General features: G+C 40.1%; 2 protein-coding genes across 2 annotated transcripts; both read right to left on the bottom strand.

Moving 5' to 3' along the window:
* Window positions 1-9966: 9966 nt before the first annotated feature.
* LOC138093288 (olfactory receptor 9G4-like) lies at window positions 9967-10905 on the bottom strand. Its single transcript, XM_068989413.1, has one exon. The coding sequence runs from the start codon at window positions 10903-10905 to the stop codon at window positions 9967-9969; it is 939 nt and encodes a 312-aa protein (XP_068845514.1).
* A 13775-nt stretch (window positions 10906-24680) lies between these two features.
* On the bottom strand, window positions 24681-25616 carry LOC138092266 (olfactory receptor 9G19-like). The gene has a single exon (XM_068988072.1). It carries the CDS (start codon window positions 25614-25616, stop codon window positions 24681-24683), a length of 936 nt encoding a protein of 311 aa, XP_068844173.1.
* Between the last annotated feature and the right edge of the window lie 400 nt (window positions 25617-26016).

Below are 26016 nucleotides of genomic sequence, written 5' to 3'. Positions count from 1 at the left end.
ACCATGTTCATGGATTGGAAGAATCAATATAGTGAAAATGAGTATATTACTCAAAGCAATTTATAGATTCAATGCAATCCCTATCAAGCTACCAACAGTATTTTTCACAGAACTAGAACAAATAATTTCATTATTTGTATGGAAATACAGAAAACCTCGAATAGCCAAAGCAATCTTGAGAAAGAGGAATGGAACTGGAGGAATCAATCTGCCTGACTTCAACTATGTTCCAAAGCTACAGTCATCAAGACAATATGGTACTGGCACAAAGACAGAAAAATAGATCAATGGAACAAAATTGAAAGCGCAGAGATTAATCAGGCACGTATGGAAACCTTATCTTTGACAAAAAAGCAAGAATATACAATGGAGGAAACATAATCTCTTTAACAAATGGTGCTGGGAAAACTTGTCAACCACTTGTAAAAGAATGAAACTGGAACATTTTCTAACAACATACACAAAAATAACTCAAAATGGATTAAAGATCTAAATGTAAGACCAGAAACTATAAAACTCCTCAGTTCAGTTGAGTTCAGTCACTCAGTCGTGTCCAACTCTTTGCGACCCCATGAATCGCAGCACACCAGACCTCCCTGTCCATCACCAACTCCCGGAATTCACTCAGACTCATGTCCATCGAGTCCATGATGCCATCCAGCCATCTCATCCTCTGTCATCCCCTTCTCCTCCTGCCCCCAATCCCTCCCAGCATCAGAATCTTTTGCAATGAGTCAACTCTTCGCATGAGGTGGCCAAAGTACTGAAGCTTCAGCTTTAGCATCATTTCTTGCAAAGAAATCCCAGGGCTGATCTCCTTCAGAATGGATTGGTTGGATCTCCTTGCAGTCCAAGGGACTCCCAAGAGTCTTCTCCAACACCACAGTCCAAAAGCATCAGTTCTTCGGCACTCAGCTTTCTTCACAGTCCAACTCTCACATCCATACATGACTACTGGAAAAACCATAGCCTTGACTAGATGGACCTTTGTTGGCAAAGTAATGTCTCTGCTTTTGAATATGCTATCTAGGTTGGTCATAACTTTCCTTCCAGGGAGTAAGCGTCTTTTAATTTCATGGCTGCAATCACCATCTGCAGTGATTTTGGAGCCCCCCCCCAAAATAAAATCTGACACTGTTTCCACTGTTTCCCCATCTATTTCCCATGAAGTGATGGTACCGGATGCCATGATCTTAGTTTTCTGAATGTTGAGCTTTAAGCCAATTTTTTCACTCTCCTCTTTCACTTTCATCAAGAGGCTTTTTAGTTCCTCTTCACTTTCTGCCATAAGGGTGGTGTCATCTGCATATCTGATGTTATTGATATTTCTCCTGGCATCTTGAATCCAGCTTGTGCTTCCTCCAGCCCAGCTTATCTCATGATGTACTCTGCATATAAGTTCAATAAGCAGGGTGACAATATGCAGCCCTGACGTACTCCTTTTCCTATTTGGAACCAGTCTGTTGTCCAGTTCTAACTGTTGCTTCCTGACCTGCATATACGTTTCTCAAGAGGCAGGTCAGGTGGTCTGGTATTCCCACCTCTTTCAGAATTTTCCACAGTTTATTGTGATCCACACAGTCAAAGGGTTTGGAATAGTCAATAAAGCAGAAATAGATGTTTTTCTGGAACTCTCTAGCTTTTTCCATGATCCAGTGGATGTTGGCAATTTGATCTCTGGTTCCTCTTCCTTTTCTAAAACCAGCTTGAACATCCTAGAGGGATATATAGGCAAACACTCTTTGACGTAACTCACAGCAGGATCCTCTATGACCCACCTCCCAGAGTAATGGAAATAAAAGCAAAAATAAACAAATGGGGCATAATTAAACCTAAAAGTTTTTACACAATGAAGGAAACTATTAAAGAAAAAAAAAAGGTGAAAAGACAGGCTTCAGAATGGGAGAAAATAATAGCAAATGAAGAACCTGACAAAAAATTAATCTCAAAAATATGCAAGCAACTCCGGCAGTTCAATTCCAGAAAAATAAATGACCCAATCAAAAAGTGGGCCAAAGAACTAAACAGACATTTCTCCAAGGAAGACATACAGATGGCTAAAAAACACATGAAAAGATGCTCAGCATCACTCATTATCAGAGAAATGCAAATCAAAACCACAATGAGGTACCATTTCACGCTGGTCACAATTGCTGTTATCCAAAAGTCTACAAACAATAAATGCTGGAGAAGGTGTGGAGAAAAAGGAACTCTCTTGCACTGTTGGTGGGAATGCAAGCTAGTACGGCTACTATAGAGAACAGTGTGGAGATTCCTTAAAAAACTGGAAATAGAACTGTCATACGACCCAGCAATCCCACTGCTGGGCAGACACACTGAGGAAACCAGAATTGAAAGAGACACATGTACACCAGTGTTCATTGCAGCACTGTTTACTATAGCCAGGACATGGAAGCAATCTAGATGTCCATCAGCAAATGAACGGATAAGAAAGCAGTGGTACATATACACAATGGAATATTACTCAGCTATTGAAAATAATGCATTTGAATGAGTTCTAATGAGGTGGATGAAACTGGAGCTTATTATACAGAGTGAAGTAACTCAGAAAGAAAAACACCAATACAGTATACTAACATACATGCATGGAATTTAGAAAGATGGTAACAATGACCTTATATGCAAGATAGCAAAAGAGACACAGATGTAAAGAACAGACTTTTGGACTCTATGGGAGAAAGCGAGGGTGGGATGATTTGGGAGAATAGCACTGAATTGTGTATATTATCATATGTGAAATAGATCACCAGTCCAGGTTCGATGCATGAGACAGGGTGTTCAGGGCTGGTGCCCTGGGACAACCCTGAGGGATGGAATAGGGAAGGAGGTGGGAAGGGGGTTCAGGATGGGGAACACGTGTCCACCCATGGCTGATTCATTTCACATTATGGCATAAACCACTACAATATTGTAAAGTAATTAGCCTCCAATTAAAATAATAATTTTAAAAAAGAAAAATAGCTTCTAGTCAAGGGAAACATTTACCTCAACATAAAAGTTCAGTTTTACTGACAAGCACCTGAGGCAAAAGAGATTCCATCTTGGGGCTAATAATTTATTTCAAGTCTTTCCACTCAATTGTGCTGGGAAACAAAAGTTCCTTAAAAAACAAAAGAGTCAAAAAAAAAAAAAAAACCACAAAAGAGTCTATTTAAAAAGTTAAGAGGCAAGATTGTTATCTCATGAGAAGAAAGGTGTATTTGAAGATTACAAAGTAAAAGATTAAAGGGGGTTTTCATCATTTTTTTGTCTTTATATTTCAGCATGACTTAATTCCTTTTGGTAGCAAGCAGGCATGAATTAATATATTACCTATGTCAATGAAAAATTAGTGAGTCTGAGATAGAAATGGAAAACTTTTATTTAAGCCAAATTGAGAATTATAACATCTCAGAAAACTCTGAGAAGGCTTCTGTACTTTAGAAGTCAAGTTGTCATTGTTTGTTGTTCAGTTGCTAAGTTGTGTTTGACTCTTTGCAACCCCATTAACTGCAGCAAGAAGTCAAGGCACAGTTATAAAAGTTTTTTGAGACAGAGAGATGTACATTAAATAATGGATTATTGACAGGTTGAAAAAAGTTAAAGTCACTCAGTCATGTCCGATTCTTTGTGACCTCATGGACTATACAGTCCATGGGATTGTCCAAGCCAGAATACTGGAGTGGGAACTCTTTCCCTTCTCCAGGGGATCTTCCCAACCCAGGGACTGAGCCCAGGTCTCCCGCGTTGCAGGTGGATTCTTTACCAACTGAGCAATCAGGGAAGCCCATTGACAGTTACACAATCCAAATCTAAATATGCACGTGTCCCCTTACAGCATCAAGAAGCAAGGTTTTCTTTTAAGGAGCTGTTGACGCTGGGAAAGGGTTGGTCTTTACGATTGAGCACGCGTTTCTGTTGATGGGTCGATGCATGATGCTGATACACGACGCACAGCACGGAGGGGAGAGGAGACCAAAGGACATCAAAACTCTTTTTTTATCTCTAAATTTTTCTTATGTCATAATAAAATATGAATTTTATTTCACATCTATGTAATAGAACTTTAAAAAGGTTTAATGTGGTTTTGCCAGTGTTTATAAATATATTTTATATAAATATTGACATTTTTATAATACACTTAGAACTTTTGCACTTTTAAATTACCCTTTATCCATATGTGGACAGCCAAACAATATATTCCAAAGTGAGCTTAGTAAGGAAAGTTATCTTTCTTGAAGAATTTTTACCAAATGTGTGTGAAAGCAACACCATCTGTTTATAGAGGTATGTACTCAACAAGAAGCACCTTCCAGGGACTTCCCTGATTGCCCAGTGGTTAAGACTTCGTCTTCCAGTGCAGGGGATGTGGGTTCAGTCCCTGGTGAGAGAGCTAAGATCCCACATACCTCATAGCCAGAAAAACAAAACATGAAACAGAAGCAATATTGCAACAAGTTCACTAAGAACTTTAGAGTCCGCTTCCAAAGAAAACAAGCTCTTTTAAAAAGAAAGAAAAGGGGACAAAGTAAAGGTAAAGGAGACCAAGTGCCGTTGTTTCCCTGAGTGCTCAACACCATTTCCTTCCCTTTACAGCTTCTTCAGGAAGTATCAGAAAACACTGACTCTCTTTAAAAATAAGTAACTAAAGGGTTAAATTCCTATGCTACTTTATTGTGATTTCTCAAATCCCACAAAAATCCAATTACCTTCTTTTTTTTCTTTAATGAAAGGTCTTTGGGGAATGATCATGAGTTAATGGATTATTAAAATGCATAATATTCCCTTTCAATGTGATAGCTTTTGGAGCTTTTTCTCCTTCATTTCTCCCTTCTGTCTTTCTTTTTGTCCTTTTTCTATGAACAGATATCATAGTACCCTAGAATCTATCAGGAAGATCAGGTTCTTGACGAAGTTGTGCTTTTAACTTTGCGACCTTGAGCACATCAGTTTTCCACTATATTTGCTAGTTCCTTCCTCTGACAAGGAACTCAGCCCATTCACCTCTAAGGTAGTTTTTGTATATAACATCTCTGTAAGTAAACAAATATGTGTGTACGTGTGCCTTGACCCTCAGCAGTTGGTAGCTAACTCTTTAGAGAAACCTGCAGCCTGGTTTCTAATGTTTTGGAGTCCAATCCTACAGCAGCTTCTCTTGCCATCACCCATAGCATACCGATGGTAGCTCCTGCTGAGCTTCACAAGGGTGCTAATGACTCCCTAAACAATATGTTTCTTCAGTTCAGTTCAGTTCAGTTCAGTCGTTAAGACATGGCTGACTCTTTGTGACCCCAGGGACTGCAACACGCCAGGCCTCCCTGTCATCACCAACTCCCGGAGTTTACTCAAACTCACATCCATTGAGTCAGTGATGCCATCCAACCATCTCATCCTCTGTCATCCCCTTCTCTTCCTGCCTTCAAGCATTCCCAGCATTGGAGTCTTTTCAAATGAGTCAGTTCTTCCCATCAGGTGGCCAAAGTATTGGAGTTTCAGCTTCAGCATCAGACCTTCTGATGAATACCTTGGGAAAGTAAATGTTCTCGAAGCCCTTGGAGAAGCCAGGTGAGAGGTGAGGAGGGTGATCTTTAGGCAGCCATGGAGTAGATCACACCTAATAGGTTTTTTACAATATTTCTGTCGTCCATCTTCAGTACCAAGCCAAGTTGGTCTGACCCTCTTATTTCAAATCCCACAGCCTTGCTTAGTGTTCCTGTGTCATATTAAACACAGAGTTAGCCATACTAAACTCAGAGTTCCGTTGTCCTTGGTCTCACACTCTCAGGATCCATTCCTATGTATATTCTCCAGACTCTTGCCAACCTCAATTAGTGATGTCCTGCAATTATTAGCAGATCGGATTTGGCACTTCACTGTCTGGGCTATGTGGGTTTTGAAGTTTCACACCAAACACAGAGGAAAAGGAGGATGATGGGGTTGAGTGTAAGGGAGGCTTGTTTCTGCATGTGTTCAATCCTCCAGGTACAATCATAAACAAGACAGTGCTGTGAAAGTTCTTATCTCTAGATAAAGCGGGAAATTATTGGTTTTTGAAATGAGACTGAAGGACTTGAGATGAAAATTCTCAGATTTTTACTTTTCTGCCCAAATGCCCCTATCCCCTGCCTCAGAACCTCACTCCTTTCTGGTCATATTCTTATCTTTCCTTAAATACCAAACAAATTTATTTGGGGAGGTAACTCTGCACTGCTACAATATGGTCATAGCATCTTTCCTCAAATATAGTTTCCCAAGGACCAGAGGAAGTGAGAGATTTCTTCAAATCCATAGTTTATGCTTGCTGCCACCTGTCTGTTTTATCAGTTGGTTAGTCTCAGGTTTAAACTGCAGCGGAAGCCAACGCCCCCCATGATGTTTACAGTCTCCATCTGAAAGCTTCTCTGCTGCAGGAAGCGACCCCTCGGTGCTTTGTTTCCACCTAGCTTTCACTCCATGATGCCCCTGGTGATCACTCAAGTCTGATACTACTGCAGGGGCTTCTCAGGTGGTGCTAGTGGTAAAGAACCCACCTGCCAGGGCAGGAGACATAAGAGACATGGGTTCAATCCCTGGGTCAGGAAGATCCACTGGAGAAGGGCACGGTAAACCACTGCAAGATGCTGTATGTTACCACTGTGCCATTTCCCACCAGGATGAGTTTAAATGTCTAATCTCCAAATATGTGAACAAAATTCAATTATATTTGAATGTTTGTCTCCTGAGACTGCTCTAACACCAATTTCAGTTATGAACCTGGCAGGTAGTGGAAGGTCACACAAACTGGTTAATTTGGTGAGGGTTTAATAAAGGTATTGATATAAAAGAATGTCTAAGGCTTGCATAATTTCCAGACTAATGTGATAAATCTAGAACTAATAACTTCTGAGAGCTGTTACCTCCTCTGTTCCTGGAGGAATCAATATATGAAAAGAAAGAGGCTATGAGCACTGAAGGGGAAGCTTTGAAATGGGCCATCCAGCAGGATCTATGGTTTAGGTCCAGGGATGAAGCTAGCTATGACATTTTTGCAAGAAAGGAGGCTGGGAAAAAACACTCTGACCCTATTCTCTTCCCTTCTAGCCACAACCACTGGCTAAACACACTAAGTATGCAGAGAACAAATGAGCCCATGGATGCAGTTAGTACCGGGGAGCATCCTGGAGCAGAGATGAGATTAAAAGGATGGAGCATGGGTTTGGAAGAACAGAGGAAAGGTATTCAACTTGTAACAAAGGCAGCAATGGAGACAAATACATGGAAAACAGATTTGGGATAGAAGGTGTGGAAGGAGACCATGGGCCGAACGGAAGGAGTAGCCCGGGAACACGCGTATTACCATATGTAAAACAGATAGCCGGTGGGAATGTGCTGTGTGGCTCAGGGGCCCAAACTGGGGCTCTGTGACAAACCTAGAAATGTGGGGTGGGCTGGGAAGTGGAAGGGCGGTTCAGGAGAGAGAGACACACATATATATCTACGGCTGATTCATGTTGCTGTACGGCAGAAACCAACACAATACTGGAAAGAAACTCTCCCTCAACTAAAAATAGATAAATTAAAATGTTTACAAAATAATATTAATGAACATGTGACTTCAATACGCACATGATTTTAATAACATATGTATATATATGTATGTTCTGGACATATATATATATATATATATATATAGTTGGTATGCATATGTATACACGTAAGTTTAATTTGGCTTCTACATAACTAAAGAAAAATGAGAATGAAAATTCTCACTAGGAAAACTTAGTCTCAGAAAAAAAATTCTCTATCTTCAGTTCAGTCACTCAGTTATGTCCAACTCTTTGTGACCCCATGGACTGCAGCACACCAGGCTTCTGTATCCATCACCAAGTCCTGGAACTTCCTCAAACTCTATGTAAAACTCATCGAGTCAGTGATGCCATCCAACCATCTCAACCTCTGTCGTCCCCTTCTCCATCTTACTAATTCCCAATTTCTCAAAAAACAGTTTTATTTAGTTGCCATTAAATACTAAGGGTTTGCAGGAATCTACAATCCTGGGGGTGCAGAAACTGATTTAAATGATTCTGAGACAGGCATTCTAGTCTTTCTAATTCTATTATTTTCCTCTATTTCTCTGCATTTATCACTGAGAAAGACTCTTATCTCTCCTTGCTATTCTTTGCAACTCTGCATTCAAATGGGCATATCGTTCCTTTTCTCCTTTGCCTTAGCTTCTCTTCTTTTCCCAGCCATTTGTGAGGCCTCGTCAGACAACCATTTTGCTTTTTTGCGTTTCTTTTTCTTGGGGATGGTCTTGATCCCTGCCTCCTGTACAATGTCATGAACCTCCATCCATAGTTCTTCAGGCACTCTGTCTATCAGATCTAAACCCTTGAATCTATTTTTCACTGTCACTGTATAATCATAAGAGGTTTGATTTAGGTCAGACCTGAATGGTCTAGTTGTTTTTATTACTTTCTTCAATTTAAGTCTGAATTTGGCAATAAGGAGTTCCTAATCTGAGCCACAGTCAGCTGCTGGTCTTGTTTTTTTGACTGTATAGAGCTTCTCCCTCTTTGGCTGCAAGGAATATAATCAATCTGATGTTGGTATTGATCATATGGTGATGTCCATGTGTAGAGTTTTCTCTTGTGTTGTTGGAAGACAGTGTTTGCTATGACCAGGGCGTTTTCTTGGTAAAACTCTACTAGCCTTTGCCCTGCTTCATTCTGTACTCCAAGGCCAAATTTGCTTGTTACTCCAGGTATTTCTTGACTTCCTACTTTTGCATTCCAGTCCCCTATAACGAAAAGGGCATCTTTTTTGGGTGTTAGTTCTAGAACATCTTCTAGGTCTTCATAGAACCGTTCAGCTTCAGCTTCTTGAGCATCACTGATCAGGGCACAGATTTGGATTACTGTAATATTGAGTGGTTTGCCTTGGAAACAAACAGATCATTCTGTCATTTTTGAAATTGAATCCAAGTACTGCATTTGGGGCTCTTTTGTTGAGTATGATGGCTACTCCATTTCTTCTAAGGGATTCCTGCCCACAGTAGTAGATAATGGTCATCTGAGTTAAGTTCACCCGTTCCAGTCCATCTTAGTTCGCTGATTCCTAAAATGTCGATGTTCACTCTTGTCATCTCCTGTTTGATCACTTCCAATTTGCCTTGATTCATGGACCTAGCATTTCATCTACATCAATTTAATATTTTGCCAAATATTTGACCTTATATTAAATTAATGTAGAATACATTAATTTTACAAAGACAAATTTACAATGATATTGTCTATGTACTCATTTAGAGCTCTTGAATAAATATGGTGGAATTACTTGCTAAAAATAAACATGTATTAAATCTTGAGTCAATTTCCAAAAATTTAGCCACTCCAAATATTTTGCCCACAGAATGAAGTTTGTGCACTAAGTTTCAAAATCAAATTTTATACAAAAATCCATCAAATTCCTTTCTGTCTTTAAGACTTTCCAAAGATAATCAGGCAGATAAATGTTATGGAAAATATATTATCGCTAAGAAGCATAATAAGTTTCCCACAGTGGCTCAGTGGTAAAGAATCCACTTCCAGGTTAGGAGATGTGGGTCTGATACCTGGGTCAGGAAGATCCCCTGCAGAAAGAAATGGCAAACCACTCTAACATTCTCATCTGGAGAAACCCAAGGACAGAGGATCCTGGCAGGCTACAGTCCACGGAGTTGCAACAGTCCAGCATGATTAAGCATCTAAACCACAACTATAGAATCAAGCATACTACAGTATCTTAAAACATCAAACATACTAATATCATATATTTAAAATCATTTAATCACAAAAAGGGAGTAATAAAAACATATGGTTTAATCAGTGTCCCTTCTTTTAAGTATAACATGCTGCATTTACTTGAAATATGGTAATGTTTATAAACATGTTAATAAGCCAATAACCTAGAAAATGCAACGAGAACATTCTGCAGAAAAGATAACCTTCATCTCTGAGGCCTTATGGTCTTTGCTGCTTTCCAGAAGGCCTCTTTGACGTCTTTGTTTCGCACACTATAGATGAGAGGGTTGAGCAGTGGGTTGATCACAGTGTAGAACAGGGCAGCCGTTTTGTCTCTTTTCAGGGAGTAGATGGAACTTGGCCTTGAGTACATGAAGAGCAAGGATCCATAGAAGAGCATGACCGAGACCAGGTGTGAGGCGCAGGTGGAGAAGGCCTTGTGCCTTCCTGAAGCCGTGCGGATCCTCAGAATAGCGAGAAGGATGTGGAAATAGGAAATGATGATGACCAGAATGCTCGAGAGGACCGTGAAACCCACGAAACCCAGGAGGACCTCCTCATAGACCTTGGTGTCTGTACATGACATCTTCACCAGTGGCGGTGCATCGCAAAAGAAGTGGTCGATGATATTTTTGCCACAGAAACTCAGGCGAAAAGTGTTGGCAGTATGGGCTATGGCATTCAAGAAGCCTCCTATATAGGAGCCAGCAACAAGTCTGGTACAGAGAGAAGGGGACATAGAACTCGAATAAAGTAGCGGGTTACAGATTGCCATGTGGCGGTCATACGCCATGGCTACTAGGAGAAAGCACTCAGTGTAGGCTACAACGCAAGAAAAGAATAGCTGGGCTCCACATTCAGCCAGGGAAAAGCGCTTATCTTCTGAGACACAAGTCGCCAGGATTCTGGGAGTGTAAACAGAGGTGTACCAGAAATCCAAGAAAGACAGATTGCCAATGAAAAAATACATAGGTGTGTGCAGGTGGGAATCAATACGAATTAAGATAACCAGGGTCATGTTCCCTGACAAGGTAACCAAATAGACAGTCAGAAATACTCCAAATAGTATTAGTTGCCACTGGGGGTCTGTTGAGAGACCCAGTAAGATGAATTCAGTCAGGATGGTGCGATTTCCAACATTCATGTCCACTGGGAGAAAGCTTGATAAGATAACGAGAAAAAACCGCTGATTTTTCTTTTGGAATAAAGAAATAGAGATATCAATTAACTCAACAACTGCTAGGAGGCATATTAATCCCTTACAATGTCACTAAAATACCACATCTTCAATCTATCACTTGGGAAGACCACTAGAATTGGGGAAAATAATTGACTTCAGAGTTAAGTCTTGCACTTGCTATTTGCTTAATGCAGGGTTAGTATCTGAGTCTCATCAAATGGATGAACAAAATGATGACACTGACAGGTTGAGTGATTGAGTTAAGCAGATACACAGGAAAAGGTCAGTCAAATGTCTGGTACATGATGAGAGGTCAAAACTTTGAGTATTCTGCATGTATTATTGGGAATCTATGTGTCTAGCATGATCTGATAGTTCAACAAATATCAGTACACTGTACTGCTCCTGTCACTATTAGCACACATAGAAATACGCACTCACACACACACACACACACACACACACACACACACATTTCACCTTGTTTGGACAGTGTCCTAAATCCTATACTTAACCCACTTAATACTTTCCACAGTTTTTAAGATACTATTACGATTTTCATGTAGTTTAAGAAATGTTTCCAAGGATCTAGAACTGATCAACAGCAGAGATAGTATTTGAACCTAGAATTTTCTGTACCAAGACCTCATGTTCTCAATTGTGAAGCCATTGACCTCTCTTATAAGTAAATATACTTTTATCTTCTTCTTCCAGCTAAGGCAACCCTATAATTCTCTAACAACTTGAATTTCTTTGCCTTCAAACTGAGAAAAGTATTCTGCACTTTTCTCTAATTCATGTGATATTTATATACATAGTTGAAGCATATTTGGATTCAGTAATGTTGAATATTACAAAGAATCAACTTTTTGGTATCAAAGCTCCATTGAAAATCACGACTCCTTCCAGGTGTATACCTTGAACTTCCAGAGCTCTTGGAGACTGGACTTGCATCTCTTACATCTCCTGCATTGACAGGCAGATTCTTAACCACTAGCTCCACCTGCAAAGCCCCCAGTAGAGGCAGTGAGAGCAAGCTAAAACTAAGAGAGCTGTGATTTACTTTAATGTTAAAATATTAATCTTTGAGGCAAACCAGAGACAATTCTATATCTAGAATGCAAATCTGAATTTTCTACCTCAAGATATATTGGTTCCACTTGTTACTTAGTGAAGCAGCTTAATCTTTCAATAATTTGTTATCCTAACCTTTCCAGTGTAGCTGAGGGTTCAGAGAGGATGTGACTTGACTGATGACATGATGGTAAAAGCAACTTTGGAGTCCTGAAAGCCATTCCATTTCTTTTAAGCATATAATGGATTTCTTCTCATTAATACCCAAAGCACAGATGCTTTACCCATATATCCTAGGTTCTGTAAACTTGTTTTAACTTAAATTTTTATAATCCGCCCTCTTACCACTTCTCTTCATCTATTAGAACTTCAACCAAAGTGTATTGGTTACATGATTGATTCCCATACATCCTGGGAGCTTCACAGTTATAGTGCCATTGTTATTCAGTTGTACAATACAACTTTCTAAATATACTCAAACTTAATAGAATTATCTTGGGTGGAGTTTTTGGCTATTATATTCAGTTCAGTCCCTCAGTCGTGTCCAATTCTTTGTGACCCCATGGACTGCAGCATGCCAGGCCTGCTTGTCCATCACCAACTCTCAGAGTTTACTCAAACTCATGTCCATAGAGTCAGTGATGCCATACAACCATCTCATCCTCTGTCATCCCCTTCTCCTCCTGCCTTCAATCTTTCCCAGCATCACAGTCTTTTCAAATGAGTCAGTTCTTCAACATCAGGTGGTCAAAGTACTGGAGTTTCAGCTTCAGCATCAGTCCTTCCAATGAATACTCAGGACTGATTTCCTCTAGGATGGACTGGTTAGGTTTCCTTGCAGTCCACGGGACTCTCAAGAGTCTTCTCTAACACCACAGTTCAAAAGCATCAATTCTTTGGTACTCAGCTTTCTTTACATTGATAATGTATAAAAGGGTGCATTATAGGTTCTTCTCTTTAGGTCCAGTGGCTAAGACTCCACTCTCCCAAAGCAAGAGGCCCAGATTCAATCCCTGTTCAGGAAACTAGATCCCATGTGCTGCAACTAAGAGTTGGCATGCTGCAACTCATAGATCCTGCATGCTACAAGCAGCAGAGATGTCTCACAATGGAACTAAGACTTGATGCAGTGAAAAAAATTAATAAACATAAATATTAAAAGAAGAAAAAGTAACACAATGCAAAAAATTAATGAATAAGAAGGCTATAGACACATCTCAATAGTTACTATAAATTTTCTCTGCTACATTATCATTTGACTGAAGAATAAAAAATATCTGAGACTTATTAAGCTCATTAAAAAAAGTTTACATCAGAGTACAGTTCATTTACAATGTTGTGTTAGTTTCAGATGTACAGTAAAGAAAATTCATCATATATATCTCCACTCTTTCTTAGATTCCTTTCCCATAGGCCATTGTAGAGAATTGACTAGGGTTTCCTGTGCTATACAACATGTTCTTATTATTTATAGATTTTATGTGTAGTGTAGTGTGCATGCATGCTCAGTCCTGTCCAGTTCTCTGTGACCCTATGAACTATAGCCCACCAGACTCCTCTGTCCATGGGATTTTCAGCAAGAATACTGGACTGGTTTGCCATTTCCTCCTTCAAGGGATCTTCCCTACCCAGGGATCAAACCCAAGTCTCTTACATCTCCTGCATTGGCAGGAGGGTTCTTTACCACTAGCAGCAACTGGGAAGTGCTAGGTCCATCCATGTGGCTGCAAATGCTATTATTTCATTATTTTTATGATTGAATAATATTCTACATGTACCACCATAAACATAATATTCATTTTTAATAGAATATAATTAGGGGAACAAAACTAAAATATCTGCACAGACCAATTACTACTCTTCTATGACTGCCTTCTAAAGAGGAATATAATTGAAAAAACAAAAAAGTTCTGGTCTATGCTGAAAGTGTTCCCAGAAGAAGAGATATTTCTATGACCCTGTAAAATGAATCCAATTCTGGACCCTTGTCAAGGGTAATGTGAGAGAGGAGAGGATTTTCATGACAAGAAAAAAACATATATCAGATCCTTAATATGAGAGTCTGGTGAGCTAAGAAACTAAGAATGGTTAATTTGGACTCTGTGGGAGAGGGAGAGTGTGGGATGATTTGGGAGAATGGCATTGAAACATGTATAATACCATATGCGAAACGAAACGCCAGTCCAGGTTCAATGCATGATACAGGATGCTTGGGGCTGGTGCACTGGGATGACCCAGAGGGATGGTATGGGGAGGGAGGTGGAAGGGAGGTTCAAGATGGGGAACACGTGTACACCCATGGCAGATTCTTGTTGATGTGTGGCAAAACCAATACAATATTGTAAAGTAATTAGCCTCCAATTAAAATAAATAAATTTATATTAAAAAAAAAAGAAAGAGGTGGAGGATGGAATCAGGAATGAGTCAGAAGAGTTATCCATTCACTAAGCTTTAAAGTAAAGTAAATGTCACTCAATCGTGTCCGACTCTTTGTGACCCCATGGACTGGGGCCTACCAGGTTCCTCCATCCATGGGATTTTCCAGGCAAGAATACTGGAGTGGGTTGCCATTTCCTTCTCCAGGAGATCATCCCAATCCAGGGATCGAACCCAGGTCTCCCGTGTTGTAGGCAGACGCTTTACCATCTGAACCACCGGGTAAATCCGTTCATTAAGCTTACTGGAAGCCATATTGGGAATTGGGGTCTTGAAACCAACACAAATGGGAACACTGCCATCATGAGGAAGTTACATGGTCGGATATATATTTTCAAGGTTCATTTTGACTGCAAATCAGAGAATGAACTGAAAGAGAGGAAAAGTTACCTCTAAACAGAAATTTCTCTGAAATCCTTAGTTCTTTATTCCCTGCTGAGGCTACCCTCCCTTAAAAGTAGGAAAGAGGCACTCAGAAGTCTTGGGAAAATTACTACAGCTAGCATAAACTGGGAACTTACGGTAACAAACAAACTCAACGACTCTCGGTTTCAATTCCTCTTCTAACCAGGAATTGTATTTATATAGCAATTTAACCTCCAAAGACTAGGAAAGTCTTAAAGAAAAGATCTTTTCAAGTTATTAGTTAACAGTGGAAGCATCTTTTCTGTATTTTTACACAAGAAGCTTCAAAATCTTGGAAAGAGTGAATAAATAAATTTGGTGAAATTTTAAGACCAAATCATGTAGTCATCATTCTGAGATCACAGATTAGTCATATTATACGTTGTGCATGTGTGCAGTGTGCTAAGTCACTTCAGTCTGACTCTTTGCGATGCTATGGACTGTAGCCCACCAAACAAACTCTCTAATGGGCTTCCCTGGTGGTTCAGATGGTAAAGAACTCACCTTCAATGTGGGAGACCCAGAGTCAGTCTCTAAAAAAGAGAGGTAAATTAACCACAAACAAATGATCTATGTGATTAATGTTTTTAAATGACTTTTTAAAAAAACTGATTTCATGAAATCAAGAGTAGATGCTCGTATTCTGCCCTTTGATCTGGAATGATCTTGTGGTTTGCACTGACAAATAGTTAGCCACATTGTCAGCACTATATAGCTATTAAGCACGGATCTCAAGAAACACTGGGCTTCCCTAGTGGCTCAGACAGTAAAGCATCCACCTGCTATGCAGGAGACCCAGGTCCGATCCCTGGGTCAGGAAGATCCCCTGGAGAAGGGAAGACTACCCACTCCATCATTCTTGCCTGAAGAGTTCCATGGACAGTGGAGCCTGGCAAGCTACAGTCCATGGGGTCACAGAGAGTCAGACACGACTAAGCAACTAGCACACATACAAGAAACATTACCTGCTTCTATTCTCACTTTTGAAATTCTGACTCCACAATATAAATAAGCCTCAGTTAGACTGCTGAAAGGTGAGACATCTGGTTACATTCTCTTTTGGACCTCCTTTCCTACAGCAAACTGAACCCCCATCATATGAGCGAGTCCATTCTTCCTCACCTAGCCCTCACTAACATAACAGCTGAGCAGAGACCATCAGCAAGCCTAGCTGGGAACAGACAGGGCTGGCATAGTCAGCTTTACATAGCTGCACAGTTGGAATGGCACCTAAGTTCAAATCCTGCTTGGGTCCCTTGATGGGTCTGTAATCGTGAGCAAGTTTTTTAACAACCTCCAACCTATACTTTTTCATGTTTAAGAAATGAGAAAAATATCAGTGATATGTACATAAAAATGTCACCAGAAAATATCATACAGTAACAGCTATTTTCATTCTGAGAAAAATGAGTAATGCTTGACTTATCTTTTTTTTTTTAATTTTTATTTTTACTTTATTTTACTTTACAATACTGTATTGGTTTTGCCATACATTGACATGAATCCACCATGGGTGTACATGAGTTCCCAAACATGAACCCCCCCACTCCCACCTCCCATGCCATATCATCTCTCTGGATCATCCCCGTGCACCAGCCCCAAGCATCCTGTATCCTGCATCAAACATAGACTGGTGATTCGTTTCTTACCTAATAGTATACATGTTTCAATGCCATTCCCCCAAATCATCCCACCCTCTCCCTCTCCCTCAGAGTCCAAAAGTCCACTCTACACATCTGTGTCTTTTTTGCTGTCTTGCATACAGGGTCATCATTGCCATCTTTCTAAATTCCATATATATGTGTTAGTATACTGTATTGGTGTTTTTCTTTCTGGCTTACTTCACTCTGTATAATCAGCTCCAGTTTCATCTATCTCATTAGAACTGATTCAAATGTATACAGCTGACCTCAAGAAAAAACAAGGTGGCTAATTCCCACAAGGAGACCATTTAAGCCAGAATAGTGGTGTCCCCCATAATCTTTCTAAAACCCAGAAAGGTAATATATATATATATATATATATATATATATATATATATATATATTTGCCTACTCACATGCACTCGGCAAAGGATTGGCAGGCTTTGAAATGCACATTTTAGTGCCTTGAATTGATAGGGGCAGAGCCTGATGCTAATCACCTATGTGTGTGTCTGTGTGTGTGTTTTTCCTTTTTGTTTCTTTTTTATGGAGGTAGAGCTAATTTGCAATAGTGTGTTAGTTTCAAGTGTATAGCACAGTGATTCAGTTATCTTTCTGCCTATATTTCAAGGTTATTACAAGACATTGTTTCCTGTTCTGTACAATGAATCCTTTTGCTTACCTATTAGGACTATAGGATCAAGAGATACAAACGTGTGCTTTTAAGAATGCCAGTGTCCTCCCTGGAGCACAGTTTCATCCCATGAAAAATTAGTTGATCCTTTTCCAGCATTCAGTTCCTAAGATATCATGTATCAACATCCCTTATAGAATCTATCATAAAGATAAGAGTAGAAAGGTTGTCTACAACATCATGTATAAGAACAGATTAGAGTTAGTCCTCAGTCATGTCTGACTCTTTTATGACCCCATGGACAGTAGCCCACCTGGTTCCTCTGTTCATGGAATTCTCCAGGCAAGAATAACTAGAATGGGTTGCCATTCCCTTCTCCAGAAGAACAGATTAGCAATCCTTAAATATGCATGTAGTTTTGGATACGTGGGCCATTCTCACCATCTGGATTGAAGAGAGATGCGATGCACCACAGAAGGGCACTCCTCTTTTCACTTTAAGATTCTCACATTCTTGTTTCCCTAAAAATCAATCATGTGAGCTTGTTTATTCTAATTGCCACTTCCTGGTTCTTTAGCTGACTTGGATTAAATTTGTGGACTCGTGGATATCTTTGAGAACACATTAAAAGGACTATTGTCTTCTTCCCAGCATCCAAAACTCCCTGTGTTTCAATAAACAGCAACTGGGAGCTAACTGTGGCTCAGACCATGAGGTCCTTATTGCCAAATTCAGACTTCAGTTGAAGAAAGTAGGGAAAACCACTAGACCATTCAGGTATGAGCTGAATCAAATGTCTTACAATTATACAGTGGAAATGACAAATAAATTCAAGGGATTCGATCTGATAGACAGAGTAGCTGAAGAACTATGGGCAGAGGTTTGTGACATTGTACAGGAAGCAGTGATCAAGACCATCCCCAAGAAAAGGAAACACAAAAAGACAAAATGGTTGTCTGAGGAGGCCTTACATATAGCTGTGAAAAGAAAAGAAGCAAAAGGCAATGAGGAAAAGAAAATATATTCCCATGTGAATGCAGAGTTTCAAAGAATAGCAAGGAGATAAGAAAGCCTTCCTCAATAATCAATGCAAAGAAATAGAGGAAAACAATAGAATGGGAAAGACTAGAGATCTCTTCAAGAAAATTAGATACCAAGGGAATATTTCATGCAAAGATGGCCACATAAAGGACAGAAATGGTATGAACCTAACTGAATCAGAAGATATTAAGAAGAGGTGGCAAGAATACACAGAAGAACTGCACAAAAAAGATCTTCATGACCCAGATAATCACGATGGTGTGATCACTCACCTAGAGCGAGACATCCTGGAATGTGAAGTCAAGTGGGCCTTAGGAAATATCAGTATGAGCAAAGCTAGTGGAGGTGATTGAATTCCAGTTGAGCTATTTCAAATCCTGGAAGATGATGCTGTGAAAGTGCTGCACTCAATATTCCAGGAAATTTGGAAAACTCAGCAGTGGTCACAGGATTGGAAAAGGTCAGTTTTCATTCCAATCCCTAAGAAAGGCAACGTCAAAGCAAGTTCAAACTATTGCACAATTGCACTCATCTCACAATGCCATCAAAGTAATGCTCACAATTCTCCAAACCAGGCTTCAACAGCACATGGATTGTGAACTTCCAGATGTTCAAGCTGGATTTAGAAAAGGCAGAGAAACCAGAGATCAAAATGCCAACATCCACTGGATCATCAAGAAAGCAAGAGAGTTCCAGAAAAACATCTACTTCTGCTTTATTGACTATGCCAAAGCCTTTGACTGCATGGATCACAAAAAACTGTGAAAAATTCTTAAAGAGATGGGAATACCAGACCAACTCACCTGCCTCCTCAGAAATCTGTATGCAGGTCAAGAAAGTAACAGTTATAACTAAAAATGAGAAAACAACAACAACAACAACAACAGACTGGTTCCAAACTGAGGAAGGAGTATGTCAAGGATGTATATTGTTACTCTCCTTGTTCAACTAATATGCAGAGTATATCATGTGAAATTCTGGGATGGGTGAAGCACACACTGAAATCAAGATTGCTGGGAGAAATATCAGTAACCCCAGATATGCAGATGACACCACCCTTATGGCAGAAAGAGAAGAACTAAAGAGCCTCTTGATGAAAGTGAAAGAGGAGAGTAAAAAGTTGGCTTAGAACTCCACATTCAGAAAACTGAAATAACGGCATCTGATCCCATCTCTTCATGGCAAATAGATGGGGAAACAATGGAATCAATGAGAGACTTTGTGTGTGTGTGTGTGTGTGTGTGTGTGTGTGTGTGTGTGGTGGGGGGGGGGGCTCCAAATTCACTGCAGATAGTGACTGCAGCCATGAAATTAAAAGACACTTGCTTCTTTGAAGAAAAGCTATGACCAACTTGGATAGCAAGCTAAAAAGCAGGGATATTACTTTGTCAACAAAGTTCCATAGAGTCAAAGCTATGGTTTTTCCAGTAGTCATGTATGGATATGAGAGTTGAACTATAAAGAAAGCTGAGTACTGAAGAATTGATGCCTTTGATCTGTGGTGTTGGAGAAGACCCTTGAGAGCCCCTTGGATGGGAAGGAGACCCAACCAGTCCCTCCTAAAGGAAATCATCCTTGAATATTCATTGGAAGGACTGATGCTGAAGCTGAAACTCTAATACTTTGGCTACTTTATGTGAAAAACTGACTCAATGGAAAAGACCTTGGTGCTGGGAAAGATTGAAGGCAGGAGGAGAAGGGGAAGACAGAGGATGAGATGGTTGGATGGCATCACCAACTTTATGGACACGAGTTTGAGCAAGCTTCAGGAGTTGGTGATGGCTGGGGAAGCCTAGCATGCTGCAGTCCATGAGGTCTCAGAGAGTCAGACACAACCGAGAGACTGAATTGAACTGAAACAATCAAAAGTTTTGAAAGAAGACAAATCACTAGATATCTATTCATCGATTCAGTAGTTATGATTCTTAGGTTAAAAACTCAACTCCTAAAAGATTCCTAAGTTCTTTGCAATGCTAATATTCTATAATTATGAGATGAGTGATAAACACATTGAATTTCACATGTTTACAGCTGAATTCCTAACTCTCACTCCCCCAAACAGATTGAACTGCTCATTTCTCTTATTAGTAAATTCTACTAAAGCCAAACATTTGGAATCAACCTACTCTCCTTCTCTCCTGCCTCCTGTTAAAAATTCCAAGGAACCCTCATGTCCCTGCCTTCAAAACATTCCCTGAATCTGAGCCCTTCTCACCACCTCCACTGGTGGCATCTTGGTCAAACTACTACCATTTTTGCCAAAAATATTGCAAAATCCTTCAAACTGGTCTACACATTTGTTCCTCTATAGTTTATTTTCAATGTGTCAGTCAGTATTGTTCTTTACAAAAATAAGGGAATTCATGTAACTCTTGTTCTTAAAAAAGAAAAAAAAAACCTACAAATTTACTAATTTATTTAAAGTTAAAGTCTGTGCAGTGGCCTGAATGTCCTTCACAAGCAGGCCCTCCATTACCTGCAGATCCTCACCTTCTAAGACTCAGTCCTCCTTTATTGCTGTTTCTTAATAGCAGCCCTGGCCCAGCATCAGATATATTGGATCTATCTGTTCCTCGGTGTGAGCACTATTCCCCAGATGTTTGCAAGACTCACTCTCTCACCTTCTTTAAGTTTCTATCAAATGACACTTTCTGGCATTTCTGCCCATCCTCATCAGTCTATTTTAAATTTTATATTCCCTTCCCATCAACAATCCCCATCCTTCTTATAATGCTCAGATCCTGCCCTTTTTCCCCAGACATAAGATTCTGATTCTGGGAAAGACTGAAAGCCAAAAGGTGAAGGGGACGGCAGAGGTTGAAATGGCTAGATAGCATCATTGGCTCAATGGACATGGATTTGAGCAAACTCCGGAGACAGGGGGGCACCTGGGAGTCTGGAGTGCTGCCGTCAACGCGGTCACTTACTGTCAGAGTCAATCAGTGACTGGACAACAACTGCAGTCCTCTCCTTTTGCTTAAGTTTATTGTCCATCTTTCTTCACCAGAATGTAACACAGGTCAGAAAGACTTTTCTGTTTTGTTTACTGCTGTATTCCAAAGTATAGAACAGTTCTTGGCATCTGATTGGTGCTTAATAAATATTTCTAAAATTAATTAATGAGCAATTCCCTTTATAATTTAAAGATGTCTCCTTTCTAACCTTGCTCAGATGCCCCAGGACACATAATCTTCCCTCAAGTGGTCAGTGTATTATGTCACTAATGAAAAGGAAGAGTAAATAAAGAGAAGATTCATAACCACCAAGATGGACTAAAATAATTTCTGAATTTGAGATAAATTGCAATTAAAAAGTGAATAAAATAAGCAACAAAGAAAACATCAGAACCAGTCCTGTTGAGCCTCCCATATACAAGGACTTCATATGGTGTGTGATCCCTGAAGCAGCTCTGTCCCTTTCTCCCTTCACTGGAGCACTTAAAATTCGAGGGAAGAATGCATTCTTCTAGGACCAGAAAATGAGGACCAAGAAGGGAAATATCACACACTAGCCATTTAAAGAGCACAGCATTCCAGCACCACTAGAGTCAAAAAAGCATGTCTTTTTTTTGTTTTTTGCCTCTTATTTTCTCTACTGTGTACATGAATATATGATGACCCAGCAGAGCTACCAGACTGAATTAGAACTCTAAATGAGGGTTACATATAACACGAACGCAACTCTAGTTAGAAGACTGTGTGTGTGTGTTTGGCATGAGAATGACCTTTGAGAGCCAGGCCAGATGCTGTCTGAGGTCACAGAAAAGCCAGACCACTTACCTGCCCCTGACCCTAGTTTCTTACCCTTGATCAGGAAGGACACTCCTGGAAGTGACGCCCTCTTCCCTCTCCTCTGATGCTTTGAGGAGCTTTGTTAGATCTAATATAAGTGTTTCCTCAATAGTCCTTTGGGACCTCTTCCACAGAGCATCCCAGAAATATGTGCCTCCCTCTCCAAAGACACAATTGGAGCTCCTTTGCAGCATGGGGATAATATATGAGTTAGGATATGGTAAAATGAGGAGCATTTCATTAAAAGTCCACTCTCAGAATGAATATGTCAAATGTAATCATACCTGCGTATGATTGTGTGTGGGGTCTTCCCAGGTGGTGCCAGGGTAAAGAACCTGCCTGCCAATGCAGGAGACCTAGGAGGCCCAGTTTCAATCCCTGGGTTGGGAAGATTGCCTGGAGAGGGGCATGGCAGCCCACAGTCTTCTTGCCTGGAGCATCACACGGACAGAGGAGCCTGGCAGGCTATGGTCCATAGGGTTGCAGAGTTGGACACGACTGAATTGACTCAGCACACACAGCATGTGTGTGATAAAAAGAAAAAAAAAAAAAACTCTCCAAATTGTACTAATTGGACTTTTCTAGATGTTATCATGTGATTCATGGTGTTTTTCCCTCTCTTATGTCTCACTATCTGTCCAGGCTACACTTCCTTGTCTCATTCATCAGGAATCACTATCCATTCTTGGGGCTGTGGCTTGGATCACAACCCTCTAAAATTCATATATTGAAGATGTAACCTCCAGTAATTTCAAATGTGACTGAATTTGGAGACAGAGCCTTTATAAAGGAAATTCAGTTAAACTGAGATGGTTAGAATGAACCTTAATGCAATCTGACTGGTATCTTTATAAAAACAAACAAAAATGGAAACAGGAAAAGAGATACCAGGGATGCTTTTGTGCACACACACACACACACACACACACACACACACACACACACACACACACACAAAGATCCAAGTCAGGAGAAAGTAGGAAAGTCACCAAGTGCCAGCAAAGGAAAAAGATGTCAGAACAAGTCAACCATGCTAGATCACTGATCTTGGCCTTTCAGCCTCCCGAGCTGGGAGAAATACATTTCAATTGTTTATGACAGGCAGTCTCTGGTATTTTGATACAGCAGCCCTGACAAGCTCTAAATCCTCTCTTGGATGTAAAGCTTTAGAAATCTTTTCACCTCTCTAATTATCTTTATCTCCTTCTCCATTTCTGTTTCATACAGCAGCTCTTCTTTTGCCCTTCATTCTTTTATTTCTTTGGGAAAATTTTATTTTATTGGAAGCTTGCTGTGACTCTAAATATAGTCGTTTTTTCCTACATATGCGGTCAAGGAAACCTTTGTATCACAGTAAGCAAAAATATGAAAATCAGAAAAGAAAAATGAATTTATTTTGAATGGCATTTTACAGTAGATATTGTACTTATGAACTTTCAACTCACGCTAACTCATAACAAATGAATAAGTACCTCTGGAATCAGAAAATATGTGCTTGCATTCTTTTTTTCTTACCTATGATTTATCTGATTGGAACCAAGAGATTTCATCTCTCTAGACATGACAGTGATTGCATAACCAATACTATTATTCTATATTAGATTATAATATTATATTTACAATTAATTAATAAGCTGTCAATTATAATTAAAAAAAAAAATTCTCAGAATTCCAGTAATACTATAGGCTCTGTTCTGAGCTAGCATGCCTAGTAGTTTTTCCAATTGCCCCAGGCTGATTTATTTTAAAAAATATTCAAGAACATCAGTGCCAACTTAAAAAGATAAATGCAGGCTGGTATTTCTACATTATTCAGTGATTTTATCTTTTGCTTAATTTATTTATTTCTGAGATTTACAGACTGTTATCAATAAAATAGAAACTAATCTGCAAAACACAAAACAAGCCAAAAAAAATAAATAAATAAACCACTCTGTTTACCAAGTTCAGTTCAGCTCAGTTCAGTTCAGTCACTCAGTCATGTCTGACTCTTTGCGACCCCGTGAATCACAGCACGCCAGGCCTCCCTGTCCATCACCAACTCCCGGGGTTCACTCAAACTCATGTCCATTGAGTCGGTGATGCCATCCAACCACCTCATCCTCTGTCATCCCATTCTCCTCCTGCCCCCAAATCCCTCCCAGCATCAGAGTCTTTTCCAATGAGTCAACTCTTTGCATGAGGTGGCCAAAGTATTGGAGTTTCACCTTTAGCATAAGTCCTTCCAGTGAACACCCAGGACTGATCTCCTTTAGGGTGGAGTGGTTGGATCTCCTTGCAGTCCAAGGGACTCTCAAGAGTCTTCTCCCATGGAAAACCACTTCAGTATTCTTACCTTGAGAATCCCATAACGGTATGAAAAGGCAAAATGATAGGATACTGATAGAGGAACTTCCCAGGTCAGTAGGTGCCCAATATGCTACTGGAGATCAGTGGAGAAATAACTGCAGAAAGAATAAAGGGATGGAGCCAAAGCAAAAACAATACCCAGCTGTGGATGTGACTGATGATAGAAGCAAGGTCCGATGCTGTAAAGAGCAATATTGCATAGGAACCTGGAATGTCAGGTCCATGAATCAAGGCAAATTGGGAGTGGTCAAACAGGAGACGGCAAGAGTAAACGTCGACATTCTAGGAGTCAGCGAACTAATATGGACTGGAATGGGTGAATTTAACTCAGATGACCATTATATCTACTGTTTACCAAAGCCTTTGCTAAAGAAACTTTGCTCTATCTAACATTTTCCTCAAGGTATCTTTAACATCCTTATTTCTTAAGCTATAGATCAAGGGATTCAACAAGGGAATCACCACTGTGTAGAATACAGACACCACTTTATCCCTCTCCAGGGCATAGCTTGTACTTGGCCGGGAGTAAATGAAGAGAATTGACCCATAGTACAAGGTGACAGCTGTCAGGTGAGAGCCACAGGTGGGGAAGGCCTTCAAGCGGCCTTGGGTGGAGCGGATCTTCAAGAGGGCAGCGATGATGAAGAGATAGGAGGCAAGGATAAGCACGGCGGGAGTGACAACGTTGGAGGCAAGTATGAAATACAATACAGCCTGGTAGCTTTCCTTCATATCACAGGCCAACTTGACAAGGGGAGGCAGGTCACAGAAGAAATCATCAATGACGTTGTTCCTGCAGAAGCTCAAGGTAAATGTTTCACTGGTGATGATGGCTGAGTTCACAAAGCCACTAAAGTAGGTAGCTGCAACAAGACTGACACATAAACTTGGGGACATGGCCTGGGAGTAAAGCAACGGGTTAGAGATGGCTACATAGCGGTCATAAGCCATGGCAGCCAACAGGTAGCACTCAGTGTAGGCCAGTCCAGCAGAGAAGAAGAACTGAGCTAAGCAGCCAGCAAAAGAGATGCGCTTGTCATCAGAGACGCAGGTCATCAGGATGTGGGGGCCATAGACAGAAGCACACCAGAGATCCAGGAGCGAAAGATTCCCAATGAAGAAATACATGGGGGTGTGGAGCCGAGAATCAGCACAGATCAGAGAAATCAGCGTGATGTTCCCTAAAAGACTGCTGATATAGATGATGAGGAAGATATCAAAGAGAACTCTCTGTAACCACGGGTCTGTCGTAAATCCTAAAAGTATGAACTCCTTCACCATGGTATAATTTTTTTCATCCATTGAGTTTGAGTTTTTTTCATTCCTTTCTGTAAAATATTGATCAATATGTCATGATTTAAGGTATTGGTGTTATCAGCTTCCCCATTATATGTCATTTTAGGTTGTTTAAATACTCAACTGATGCATATACCATGTTCATTTAAAAAAATTGTTTATGCTGAACTGGAAATTGTTTATGCGGAACTGTTATAAAACTGTGAAATCTTTCTATGCTGCCTTGAAAGATCAGATTATGAGCATAATATAGTTTGTCACCATGCATTTTTTCCTAATCATCCTCCTTTTGAGAGATGGTGATTTGTTCATCTTCTTTTCTGTTTGCAGCAAGAGTGACTGGGGAGCACATGGAAGACATGAAAAGGGGGGTTTGCATTTGAGCTCTTAAATCCTTTGTTGTTAC

The sequence above is a fragment of the Capricornis sumatraensis genome, chromosome 16, assembly GCF_032405125.1.
Source record: "Capricornis sumatraensis isolate serow.1 chromosome 16, serow.2, whole genome shotgun sequence".
NCBI lineage: Eukaryota > Metazoa > Chordata > Mammalia > Artiodactyla > Bovidae > Capricornis > Capricornis sumatraensis.
This window is presented reverse-complemented; position numbering and strand designations above follow the sequence as displayed.

Excerpts from the sequence above, each read along its gene's own strand:
- LOC138093288 (XM_068989413.1), bottom strand. The coding sequence starts at position 10,905 with ATGAATGTTGGAAATCGCACCATCCTGACTGAATTCATCTTACTGGGT.
- LOC138092266 (XM_068988072.1), bottom strand. The coding sequence starts at position 25,616 with ATGGATGAAAAAAATTATACCATGGTGAAGGAGTTCATACTTTTAGGA.